This window comes from Leiobunum rupestre, chromosome 9 (genome assembly GCF_980474605.1).
Source record: "Leiobunum rupestre chromosome 9, qqLeiRupe1.1.hap1, whole genome shotgun sequence".
Classification (NCBI taxonomy): domain Eukaryota; kingdom Metazoa; phylum Arthropoda; class Arachnida; order Opiliones; family Sclerosomatidae; genus Leiobunum; species Leiobunum rupestre.
Genome location: NC_143392.1, coordinates 45,254,235 through 45,267,956, shown reverse-complemented (window position 1 = coordinate 45,267,956; position 13,722 = coordinate 45,254,235). Strand labels below are relative to the sequence as shown.

The following is a 13,722-nucleotide window of genomic DNA, read 5'->3' as shown; positions in this document are numbered from 1 at the left end:
GGTATACGCACTCACTTATCTCTACTTAGTTATAACCGCTCATTACAACGTAAATTACTCTTAAACACGCAGGAAAAGGATATGTGTATAAAATCTATTTAAGTCTCAGATTTAGATAAAAAAGAGTTAATAATCAGTAGCCCATTGAAATGAGGTTTGGACCCAAAACTTATTTTAACGAAAATATGTTCAAACATAAAGAATTATTCGCTGTATTTATTTTATTCGTTTTCTCTAAATTTGATTGATATTTGTTCTATTTTTGGTTTTCAGCTAAAAACTTTTTATTTATTGATTTACTAAATTGTTGTGTTGAAATCAATATCTTTTCTTCTTACACATAACCTATTTTAACCTAAAAATTACTTGCGCATATAGAACGCCACTTTGAAAATGTTACCCAGATGGAATTTCAAGTTAATGGGTTTTGGTACATTACACATTGAAACAAATATGAAAATGTTTTACTTTGTTAATTTGGTACAGAGGATTGGTTGATATAACAATTATGACAAAGTTATATCTATTACCTTTGCGATGAGTAAACTGACTACCATTTCTTCCATATTACTTACAAAACACGATTTCGTACGACATTAAATATCAACGTTCTTTATAAAACATAATTCTAAAAACATATATTTAAGCTTGTTTTGTTTTTTCACCGGCCTTATTGTAAGTTTATCAATGGTTATAAGATGAAATATTGTAGCTAACGAATTATTCCGTTCCATCAAATTAACATTTTATGCCCTAGAATCAGAATCAGAATAATTTTTATAATTTAGTGAAGAAATATGGTGTTATTTAAGGGTATTTGGGCAAAGTCAAAAACATTTTTTAAGCCCCTTACAAATTTAAAACATTAAGTGATACAATAGTGAAGTAATCTAAAACCAAAACAATAAAATAAAAAAATTAATTAATTAAAATAGTTCCATAAAAAGAATTCAACTGGGATCCAATAAAATAGCGGTAGAAACAGGATATATTTTTAGAATGAGTAGTTTAAGCTTTTTTTAAAAGAATATTAGTTCTCTTTAATATCAATATTTTGTAATTCCGAATTTATTATTCATATACCTTTATTGGATTGACGAATAATTTTGCTAGTGCTACATCGAATAAAAATTAATCGTGTTGCTTTGGGCTTTGGGGGTATTTTTATTATTTGTTTATTTTTAACCGTGTCAATTGGATAAGTAGAACCACAGTAACTGATAATTGAATAAATAATTGGCACCATTTTCCAAAATGGTAATAATATCACAAATTTTTGAGTCCGCTTCAGGAAAAAGCGCCCCAAAATTTATAAAGTTTCAATTACTTGATAGCTATGATTCAGCTTATGTATCAAAACCTATATTAACGGTACTGTAAGCCTGAAATGCCATCCGGGCAACCATGTGGCCTGTGAGCTTGCCATGTTAGATAAACTTGTTTAATAGGATTCTACACAACAATGGCCCAAATCAATTAATGACCGTCTTTAGCGGTTTGCTCGTTATTGTTAAAAAGGGAAACTTAACAATATAGCGGAAATTTTGAAACGTGTTCTCTTATAACAAAATTAGGCAACTTTTTTCAGAATATAGTTAATTATAATGAACATATTTCCGCAGAAAGAAGTTTGCAAAAAATATTTCCGGGTTGGTCGTCATTTTAAGCATGTTTGACGTTTTTGGTCTAAATTAAAATAGCCAACCACCAGATGATTCAATATCAATTTGAATTATGTTATCAAGCTAATAAACTAATTTTTTACTTAAAAATAAGTAAATTTAACGTTAGTTGAAAACTTGATAAAATAGGAGTTTACTTTGCTTTTAATGAGTTGTGTCATAATTAAACTTAAAACTCAAATAACACAGTGCAAAGCTACAATGAGAATAAATTCAATTTTCAATATATTTATATTTACACATACAGAACACAGATAAATAAATTTATCCAGCCTTTAATATAATATCCTTATTTAAACCTAAAAATTGTCTCGCGTACAGATAGATAATACGGTCTTTTGCAGTCAGATAAGACCCAGGTGTTGAAGGTAACTGAAATTTACAGTTAAATTTAAAATTGGCACAAGTTAACAATAAGCTTTAAATAAGACTGGAATAAGAGTTAATTTTGGGATAAAAATCTTTAAAATAAAGTTAAATACGGTTTAAAATATTTAATTTTTATTGATAATGGTTAATAAGGCAAGGAATATTATTTATTTTATTAATTAAAAAAAGGAGGCCAGTATGCAAATTATAGAGCAATATAATTGGCCTTGCTGTATCGTGTTAAAATGCATGGTGACACTGAGACGCGTCATATGAACTCCCTTTGAATTAAATCCTGTTACAATTTATCTTTCCTACGAATCACGGTGCTGCTGAAGAATGTGGTTCTCCCTTCACCATTTTTAGTGATTTTACCTTATCAGTTGTTCTACTACTGTGAAGTTTAAAAATCGACTCCATTGCTTTGTTTTGTTATTTCTATTTTAGGCTAATGGATTCTTTTATGTGCAAAAAACATTCAGAGTATTGCTCAATTGAAGTAAGTAGTTTATTGCCAAAATTTTACAATGAATTAGTTCTTCACGATAAAACATATTTTGAACGATTACTACCGAAACAAACCTGTCAGCAGCGTTGAAAATGTCGAAAGGCTTAAGAGTGAGAATCCAATATGGGAATCCTTTGGAGTGGCAAATGTATTAGAGAGTATATTTCCTTGGGTTAAATTCCTATAAGTTATCCCTAGCTTCTGATAACCTTGACAATTGTAGACGATTAAAATACATTAGTAGTTTTTAATAAGATTTGACATTTTTTCTATGATCTAAAGTAAATTTCATATTTTGTCCAAACATCTTTTCAATTTACTAAGTAAAGAGTAATTTGTTGGTTGCCAAGGAAAAAAATGCTAATATTTAATAGTATTTTATGTAATTTTATATGTATATTTTTCAATATAGGGAAGGCCGAAAAGCCCAGATGCGGTCGCTTTTTTAAGTAAATCGGAAAACCGCGTAAATATTTTGCACAAATGTTTTTTTAGGAATAGCAATTTTAAATTCAACCACGACCATCATATTTCGAAAGAGGAATGCATCAGGTCAGTCACATTTAACTTTTATATAAATGTTTCTAGTTAAATAAACTTAGAAGACCCTTAACGATTCAAAAGTATCGATATACAAAAAAACTAACTAAGTGGTCGGCCAAAAAGCAAGGGCTTTAAATCGAAATAAATTTATTTTTTACACTTATCGGAAATAAAATTATTTCGGCCCTTTCTTTTTCGCAGACTTCGACTGCGAGTGTCGTACTACACAAGAAGTTTTGTGTCGAAAATAATGTATCCGTCTTTCATTTTTACATAACTGCGTCACGTTTAGTCCCTTCCTGATGTATTTTGAGTACAAGTATTTTTCATTTTGTTTCGTAAAGACAAATTCTAAGACTATTTAATATCTGTCCCTTCTTAGCCAAAATATTAACAAAAATAAACACAGGTTTTTTTAGTTCGCAGAACTGGTTTTTGTATAATATATGTCCCTTTTTCACAATGCGATGTAATAATGCTATTTAAGGGAATATTTTTTATTTAGGTGCAAGCAATTTGCAACATATTAGAGCAGCTTGTTGAATAGCGCAGGCGGAACGTGGCATTTAAGTAATAAATGTTACGAGGGAGCCTCGCGTGTCCATTAGTCTTAAGCGAACAACACATACGTCATTTTGCAATTAAACGTTCTTACACACAGAAAACATTAAATAATAATATTGTACGTTTCACATTACGCTCCGATTGGTCGTCCATGCTTCTAACTTCCCTCTCTTGGCCTCGCGTCTCTCCCCGTCTCTCTCTCTCTCTCTCTCTCTCTCTCTCTCTCTCGGTATTTCCCCTATACGAGAACGGTACATCCCCCGCTGTCTTTCCCCCAGTAGCCCATACGCGGAGACGAGAGGATTCTACGAACGCCCGCCAAAATAGGTTAATATTTTAAATTAATTATTAAGCACTTAACAAGAAACCAAATTTTATTAAAACATATCAAAGTATCTTTCCGACATCGCGAATCCAATGCTGGTTTCAGATTTTGCCTATAACAAGTAGTTTTCGAGAAACGCTTCTCACAAGAAAATGTTATCAGCCCTCATTTCTTGCCGAAATGAAATCTCGGGCTTACGGTTCCGCCATATTTTAAAGCTAGACAATCCGGATCAGCCTGCGTTCTTAATCGGGGGGAGGGGCTTGTAGAAGGCATGAGTCGAGAGTAAGAATAAACAGTAAAGCTATCGCTTTGCTTTAATCAAATATAATTACAGTTTAATAAAAAGACTCATGCCTACCTTTAGTGAATTCTTGCATGAAGGTTTTATTATAAAATACAACGATTTATACTACTAAATTAGCTTTTAATAAAACTAATACTAATCCTGTTCTATCGCTTAGCAGATAAATGTAAAATGGCTACCGTACGACCGGCGTCACTCTCGTTGTTGTTTATGTTTTGTTTTAGCGAGCATGTGCGTTTTCCTAACACATTTCTTCTGTTAAAGTTTTACCACAACCATCGAAAAGTCTATATGGTGTAGTAGTTAGGTTACTCGTCTTTTAATTGACAGGGCACGGGTTTGATTCTTGGCATTAGAGCTCGAGGAATGTAATTTTAATTTTTGGTGTTAATTTGTTGAGGTTACTGTATTAAATGATAAATAATTATTTATTTAAACGATTACATTGTTCCATGAATCTATCTATCTATTGGGTTAAATAGATTCGTGGTTGTTCTCTGTATTTTTATTATTTTATAAGATTAATTTTTAATTTTAATTTCTTTAATCAAATGAATTTTATACTCATTTTTAAATTTATAAATTTTTTTCGTGATTTGTACTTATTATGTTTTGTAATTTATTTTTAAATCTTTTTTAAAGCATTCTTCTCTTAGACTCTACTACACTCTAGACTGTCTATAAAAAAAGGCATATGTTCCCGGGAAATACCAGGTACCCCAGCTAGTGTACTCTATATTTACATGATGAAGTGATACATTACAAAAGTTAAATTACGTGGTATATCATCCATTCACGCCTAGACCACGTGTAAATTTAATTAATTAATTTGAATTCGGGTTTAACCCAAAGCAACACGCGTACATCACGTGTAAATTTACACTAATTGAATCTCGTGTGCGGTAACCCAAATCAACACGTGTCGATCACGTGTAAATTTACACTAATTTCATTTCGTGTATGGTAACCCAAATCAACACGCGTCGATCCCGTGTAAATTTACACTAATTTCATTTCGTGTGCGGTAATCCATATCAAAACGCGTAGATTACGTGTAAATTTACACTATTTTCATTTCGTGTATGGTAACCCAAAGAAACACGCGTACATCACGTGTAAATTTACACTAATTTCATTTCATCCGTACAATAATCGCATTTCCGCGTTTCCGTTATTGAAAATTGCAATATTATTATCTACAGGTTGGATTACAAAAATTTAAATCAATTCTTGCATGAAATTATAATTATTATCATTTCGCTAATAAAAAAACTGATCATTTTTAGAAAACAATTTTGTTTAGGAAATAATAATGTTCATTAAATATTTACTCATTGGATTTCCAAGAACACGCCACTGAATATTTGACCTTCTTATCGTTAACAACCTGTATAGTCCATCAAAAATAACCTATTTAAACGAGCTCTTTGCCATAATCAACAAAATAAAATATCTTGTTTTTAATAATAATTCATCTAAGTGGCATTTGAACCTTTAAGCCTGTAAATTGAAGGTGATGTTCTTTTGTACATTAAAAATACACCAAAAATTGGATTGTTTAAATCTATTTTCTCAAAGCAAAACATTTGTTTTATTTTGGAACAACTGTGTAAGAGACAAGGTAAGATTTGTTGAGACTCTCCAACGAAGCCTTAGCTTTCAATTTAGGACCACTTTGAATGAAACCAATTCCAAAATTTAGTATTTTAAGATTGTATTTGGTCTCTTTGCAGTTCTTGGGTGTTTAACGGATACGAACCTTGTGTTGTTATAAATACTGTTTGGGGAAAACCGCTTAACATTTCCCAGGAATATGCAGGTACGGATTTACCACTTGTATTAAATAATGGCTATGAAATTTATGCTTTCTATTCAAAATATTATTTACTAATTATTAAAGAGAGTAAAAAATAAAAGTAAGTGAAAGTAGTGTTTCATATATAAATTTCTTGAATTTCGCGTGTAACAGCATAAAATATTTGATATTTAAATTATTAATTTGGTTAAACTGTTTAAAGTATGAAAGTATACACGGACGTTTTAGCAGTGCTGGGCTTGTTTCGTTCAATTAAGTGCGGGCAAGAGTGTTTGAAGTTTGAAATTAAACATAATAAAGAGCAGATTAAGAAAGCTTTCTTTACATTCAGTCTTTAATGATCTAGAATCCATATCTTTGCTTGGTTTAATGAGTATAAAAGTAAACTTCCATAGAAAACTATTGAGCAAGAGAAGAGCTAAATTGCTAGTTTTATTTTTAATTTCTTGACAAACAAAAACAGGCTAATGCCAATAAGCATAGAACCTGTGTTTCTGGGCTATAAAATATACACAATTACTGTTTTTTTTAAATGTTTTATTTTGTTAGTTCAACAATTTGTTTTGTTACTAAATGGGTAATATAATAAAATTGGAAAAAAAATTCAGTTTGATAAATTAGATTTCTATGCTAGATGAGCCGTTTGATGAGATTACCTATATCTTGATTTTTCATTTTGAATTGACTGCGAGAGCTTATGATGAAATCAATTTCATATTGAGCGAATCAGAGAGCATATGTTTCTTTAGAACATTGAGTTAGAAAATGAATTATCTATTAAAATACACATTTGATCTATGTGGGAATGAGTGAGACATTATTTGAAACGCTATTCAGCGAATTGGGAGCTGAGAACGGATTTTCAGAAAAATGCCCATACGTGAGTTTTAGATATTGACCATTATAATTATTATTTTCATATTGTTGCTTTAAGTATTACAATAATTACTATAAATAATGATGGTTTTTAATTTCAGAGTTTATGTTTGCGGTAGATTCCGGGATTGAAGAACCAAACATAAAATTTGGCATCGATGTGTACTTGCACAGCGCTTACGCAATTCCTACCAGAAATTTCAGATCGTTTTTCCTTTCATTTAAAAGCCTCTACAAACTTAGCTTTCAAAAGGTAAAAATTAAATTGTTTTATCAAGAATGTTTTTCAACTATGGTTCAATGTAGTTTAGTGAAATTTTGGTATTAAAACTGTTTGTTTCTTCATAGATTTTAACTATTTAATTAAAATCTAGAGACAAGCGTCTTTCAATATACCCTTACGAAATTCGTTGATAAAATTTTGATAGAAAATTGAACTAATCAAACCTTTAAATATGATATATAATTACTGATTTTTGTGGTGGTAATAAATAATTATAGGAAAAAGCTCAGCTACGCTGAGTAAAGAAGCTGATATATAGGTAGACCTGAGTCATTCGTTTCAGCCAAGAAGGTACAGGTATTTGAGTGAATAATAAATAGTTTTAAATTTAATTAATTACAATTCATATCACACGACCAACATGTTATAGTTATTTTATAAGTGTGATATTATTGATAATTTTGCATAGTTTGACAAATGTAATTGATATGATGAACAGTCCTTACTCAGTTCCGGATTAAGACTTTATGGGGCCCTAGGCCCAAGTTAATTTTGGTGCCCCCCTTTCAATAGCGAGCGAAGCGAGCTAGGCGCTTCCTCAATTTATAATTGAGAAATGGAAGGAAAATTCATTTTGCTGCCAGATTTAGTATGTCGTCAGGGGCTAGACGGCAGTCCGTCAGAGAATGTGACAATCCAACGTTTTTGGTTCATAGGGGTGGACGCATTTACTAAAATAACTCCGAAAAATATTTTGTGTAAAGCAAATGATTAAAGTTTTGTACTTTTATTTTTTTGGAACCCTCTTGGTGCCCCTTGTAGGCTTGGTGCCCTAGGCCCAGGCCTATTCGGCCTATTGGTTAATCCGGCCCTGTCCTTACTCGCGATTCCCCGCCAAATCTCTGACTCACAAATACACTTGAACCTAAGTCCATTTACACCTGGACTGCAATGAAGGTAGGGGTTTTTGTTAGGCTAATGTCGCCGCTACCCCAACGCAACCATCGTTACTTATAGCAACTCTCGTCCACAAGCGAATTTTGGCTGAAAAAACGCGTTAACTTCGCGCTCCTTTTGACCTCTCCCGACATTTTACTCGGTCGCCCCGCGAGTCGTGACCAATTTTCGCCCGTTATTTACGGCGTCAAGATAAAACAGCGGAAGAGAGCGCGAACCGTTCGCCTCCTAAAGATGGGGGATCAAAAAGGGGGGGTTGCTGCTTGTTTGTGGAACACTCGCGGATTTTCTCCACTTGGTGGTGTTTTGTAGCGGACACTCTGAAATCGGAGTTATAACGTTGGCATTATAGACCAGGTGTAAATGGTCTTAGGTGGAACATTGAAACCTTGGACCGTTGCAGTTTCACAACTCCCTGGTCGGGCCTCAGCTAAAACGCTGTTGGAATCCGAGAAATTAAAGACCCTCTTTGTGTATAGGAAGCTTAATGCTGGGATGTTACCGATGGATTAAGGCTGCGTCGGTATTTTTCTTACAGACGGTGGTCTATGGTCTCGAGCCTCCCTTCCAAACAATGTGTTTCAATTACACCAAAGAATATCAAAAGGCAAAGAAATTTGAACAAAATAGTCAAGAAGTGAGATTTTAAATAATATTTATTCAAATTTATTAATTCAATATTTGAAAAACACTTGAATGATGAGCTTATTTGGTTTCAAATTCAGACTTGTTACTACGATTGTCTGTGGAAGATAGTAAGCAATACATGTGGCTGCATTCCAATTCCCGTTGCTTTTATAACTGAAGCGCATAAAGCGTGTAACAGTTCAGAACAATGTAAGTATAAAACGCAGTACGTTAATTGGATATTGAATAAATATTATTGCTCTAATAATAGATCAAGATATGTTTTTGCTTAAAAGGAAATTTTTGCCAATTTTGTATTAGATAGATTGATAAGAATTATACATTGAAATAGAGTTATAAGAATTATATATTGAAATAGAGTTATATATGCATGATAAATTGAAATGATTTTTATTGCTGGTAAACTAAATTAAAACCGATTAACCACTAGTGATTTAATATTTTCAGTAGTGCAGAATTTTGTGACTTCAGTTAGGTTCAGCGCGGATCTAATAAGAATGATGTACAATGGTACTTTTCTCTTAATTTTGATAATATCCAAGAGATATTTTCAGGGTGTTTCAATTTGTTCGATCCGGGATTTTTCTCAAAAAGTGTTTTTTGTGTGTTTTCTCAGGGTATGTTTGTAGGGTATGGAAGGCTTTGGTTTCGAAATATCAGAAAAATCAAATGAATTTTTGCGGTTTTGGAAAATTTATAATTGCACCGGTAGGTGTCACACAAAATGTTCCATAGGAAAAGTTGAAGAGCGAAGTCGAAAATTTAAAAATAAATCTGGTTCGGTCGAAATAGACCTATTTATAACTAAGTTTGAAGGTGGTAAAAAAAACAAGTTGTTCTAGAAGTCTGTTCAGTTCTACATTTTAGAAAAATATATTTAGCCAAAGTGACAAATGTTTATTAATGACTTCATGGATTAACAATAACTCACAGGGATAGTTCTCTTCGAAAATAAGTTTGATTCAAATGCCATCGGTCCTAGCGGGCGAAATCAGAACTAGGCTAAAGCGGAAACGATTCAATTCGGCGAGCAGACGGGCAGTTTTTTTGGCGGCGCGAAATCTAATGAATTTTTTGCATCGCGTTTCTGTTTTTAGAACTTAATGTTTTCATCAGGTCACATATTTTTTATATAATACTAATAATAGAATCTAAAACTTAAGACTTGGTGTGTTGAAAATAATGTTTCAGGTGATCATTCATCCCATGGATCATGCTCACCTGAAGTAGAGGGTTGAAGGTGCGGCTCAATGGGCCTGGAAATTTGTAATCCAATATTGAAACGCAGTATAATTGTAATATTTAACAAATTGTAATTTGTGACTGGTATTATTTTAGAGCAAACATCATTCAAAAGCCAAAAAAGACCAAAAAAGATGATGTTCAAAAGTCTCAAAAGACCAAAAAAGATGATGAACTTCGCAAACAAATGGTTTCAGGTTCATCATTGCCTTTTCTCTTATTCTTAATAGTCAAAAGTTAAAATGTGGTTTTCCTAGAACAAGATTATGAACCAGTTTTTGAGGAAGCTTGGGTCAACTCGCAACATTATATGGGCACAATCAACTTGCCAATTACAGGAAGAAGTGTAGAAATAATAAAATTTGCCCAAGGGCTCATGTCCAAAACTTCATTGTGGCTATGCGGTCCACGTTGAAATCTCTCTTTACGCAAACTAAAGAAGATAAGCTTTACTGCAATTTTAAAAAACTTATGCAAAGTCACATTTTGAACGACTTGGTGGCTATGACGTCTGAGTATGAGGTATACTTATTAGTTAAATGTTTCCCTGATTAAAGAAGTCACAGCATATCTCGGTAAAAATGACATTTCAACAAACCAAGTCCTTCCTAAATTGGATGTCCGAGGCCTGTTGAAACATGGCATCAGCAGCCCAATGGTTGTGGCTTTGGTACGGAAACCCAAAATTATTTGGCTCGATTCCAGTCTGAGGTGATTGAATTGTTTACCGTCTGACTTGGTACGCAAGCGCAGTAGCAGCTTTGATATAAATACAAATTTCTTCTAATAAGTAATATTTTTTAAATTTTCAGAATCCAGCCAATTTAGTGAATGGCGAAAAGTCTGCTGGACTACACGCCTGCCTGACTAACATCTACAAATACGGTGTGTGCTATATGTACGAAGCCCTGCCCCCGAAACCGAAAGATATCGCCGGAGTGACTGAAGCTGAAGAAGTTTTGTATTATGTAGCAGGATTTGTGGTACACAAATTAATTTCGTGCAAGTCATGCACACAGAGGAGGTTATTTGGTAATGTTATGAGGGAAAGAAATGTCGAAAACATACCGCCCAAACTGAGAATGTGGATAGATAGCCAAAACCAAAAGAACCTGAAATATCCTACCCTAGAAGCGATAAACTTTTTTCTTGTAATTGTGGGACATGTATCTAAATATTATCACACTGGTCTTGTGGACGATAGAAAGGCGAAGGCAGTGATTAATTTAAATAACGACATTGACCTTAAATCAAAATTGTACAAAATGTGTGATAAAGCTAGCGTAACCCACATGGAGGTGGACAAGATTTTCAAGGTTATAACCTCAACAACCATTAACACTTTTGGAAATGGAAATACAAAAATGAGAAACAATTTAAGAAAATCTAATGATCGAAGCAAGGCGTTAACTACAAAATCCAGGTCAAAAGAGACCCTGAAAAAGAAAATTGAAAGTGATGTCAAGAAAGAACTGTGTATAATGCACAATATTAATCTCTGAAATAAATTTTATTGGGTATTTGCATTTTGAATTCTACGGCCATTTCTAGAATAATCACTCATTGAAGGGCAACTGCCAGCCTGCATAGCCTGTCTGTGTTTGCTGAAAAGCTGTTGTAATAAGTCTTGATTGAAATGTGTTGTCAATACAAAGTCAGCGCCACTTTTCAACAAGAAAGGTATTATCTCCAAAATTGCCCTAGCTGTAAATTTAAGAATAATTAATATCGTTTTCCTTTTTGTTAGTTTTAAATTTTCTTTTACTGGTTTGACGTATCCCGGAAAGTGTCTCCCAAGTTAAAAGCATTTTATTTTTAACCTCTTTTTTAAACGGCAATGCATTGATAGAAGACTCCCAATCATCGAGATATGGAAGAAATACGTCATTTAACAACTGTAAGAGAAATGGTTTTTGTCACTTCAATTGAACTGAAAATTTATAATGATTAAATTATATCAAGGAAAACAAACCTCAAATCTCCAATCGTCATCTTTTTTAAATGGTTCAATATTAGGATTTGCCAAGTTTCTACCATGATAAATATGACCAATGTTCATTACATCAAACCAACGGTTAAATATTTCTAAGAACTTAACAGTTTCCGGGTGTTGTCCTGGAAAATCAGTTCTTAAAACATTTGCCACAGATTTACTTATAACTTGCGTGGCATAGCAAACTTTCATCCTGTTTTCAAGGTTGATATGTTCGCTGGTCAATTTGTGTAATTTCTTTAAGTTTCCACTGTTATCTATATCAAACTTGTAAACTTTCCTTATAGTATCCCAGGTTATGTTTCCCCCATTTATATTTAACAAACGGTACCTACAACCCTCTGTGCTATTGGTTAAGTTATTTCCAACAAATGGTGGGCATCAAATATAAAATATAGAGGCTTAGTTTCTGTTCCAGAGTACGGGTTTTGACATTTATGAAGTTCCTCAGCACTGGTGTTGAATCCAAAACACTTTAGATTAGTAGAAGCACCATCTCCCGTGACACACAGCATTTTAAAACCATATAACTCCAAATTTTGAATGGCCTCCATGAGTAGTGAGTCAAGTTTATCAGCTGTTAAGTTATTGGTTCCAAAATAGGCAATCGGAAATTTAAAGCTTGATGTTAAACCTCGCAAGATAAATTGTAACACATGAGTAGCTATACTGGTCTTTCTCTTCCCAGTCCAGCCTGCAAGTTAATTTTTTGTTTTTTTGCAATCTAATTGAGCTTTTTAAATACATCAGCGTCAAAGCCAGGGTTCAGCCCAATCTTTGGTAAATGGCGGTTGAGTGTGCTTTTAGATGGAAGTTTCAGAATTCCAGATTCATTGAACATTCCATAGATGGATGGGGAATGTGCATACTTATGCAAACACCATTGCACCACTAGTGGATGCCAGCGTCTTCCCTTGGCATTTTTTTCATTAATAATTTTTTTCTGTGTCAAAAAAAAACAAATTGGCAAAGTCTTTATTTGAATGGTTTTCATTTTCAGTAATTTTCTTCTCCAAGACACGCATCAGCACCTCGCGACTTTAATCTCTTATATCATCTCCATGGGTTTGAATATCATTGGCTTTTTTCTTTTTAAGTTTCTTTATTTGATTCTTTAATCTCATTCCAATGACTTTGGTTATTCTTAACTCTTTCATCAGTTCATTTTTCTCAAGATTTTTAAAGTTTTCTAAAACTTTTTTCAGTTTTGTTTTTGTTTATTCTAAACGTTACTTGAAAAGTAGCCCGTTGTTTCAAGCAATAAAAGCATCGTTTTCTTTTGTCATTTAACTCGAGAAGGCAACACTTATCACTGTGAACACCACCACTGATGGCACTGAGGAAGCCTGTTGGTTTACTTCTATTTTTGTAAATATTTACAAATCGATCTTCATCTAAATACTTCAAAGTACTAGCCAAATCATTTTGACTTTGAATTTTACTAGTTAAATGAACCATGATACCACAGTTTGTGACCTTTCATCCTAAAGCTTCGTAGGTTACCTTGAAAAACTTGTCAATAGTAAGTCCAATTATGACCCCAATGATTCTTTAAATTTTGGAGTTTTAAAGCTGTCTTCTAGAAAAGTTATTAGCCACCCTAATGGCGCAATAAAGTGACTAAACACTGATGTTAGATCTTTGGTCTCATCAATATGAACTTCTATTC

The 13,722-nt window shown here is 33.0% G+C and overlaps 1 protein-coding gene across 1 annotated transcript; it reads right to left on the bottom strand.

Annotated features, from left to right (window-relative positions):
* Positions 1-11,570: 11,570 nt before the first annotated feature.
* Positions 11,571-13,511, bottom strand: LOC149928527 (uncharacterized). The gene is made up of 5 exons (XM_090157901.1): positions 13,367-13,511; positions 12,477-12,747; positions 12,033-12,399; positions 11,826-11,955; positions 11,571-11,764 (listed from the first exon to the last, which is right to left on the bottom strand). The coding sequence occupies exons 1-5, from the start codon at positions 13,509-13,511 to the stop codon at positions 11,571-11,573; spliced, it is 1,107 nt and encodes a 368-aa protein (XP_090014027.1).
* Positions 13,512-13,722: the final 211 nt, after the last annotated feature.

What these genes read in the sequence shown, in the direction of transcription:
- LOC149928527 (XM_090157901.1), bottom strand. Translation starts at nt 13,511, where the DNA reads ATGGTTCATTTAACTAGTAAAATTCAAAGTCAAAATGATTTGGCTAGT. An exon ending in ATGACGATTGGAGATTTGAG is followed by an intron (nt 11,956 to 12,032) that starts GTTTGTTTTCCT and finishes TTTCTCTTACAG; the next exon opens with TTGTTAAATGACGTATTTCT. An exon ending in TTCCGGGATACGTCAAACCA is followed by an intron (nt 11,765 to 11,825) that starts GTAAAAGAAAAT and finishes TTAAATTTACAG; the next exon opens with CTAGGGCAATTTTGGAGATA.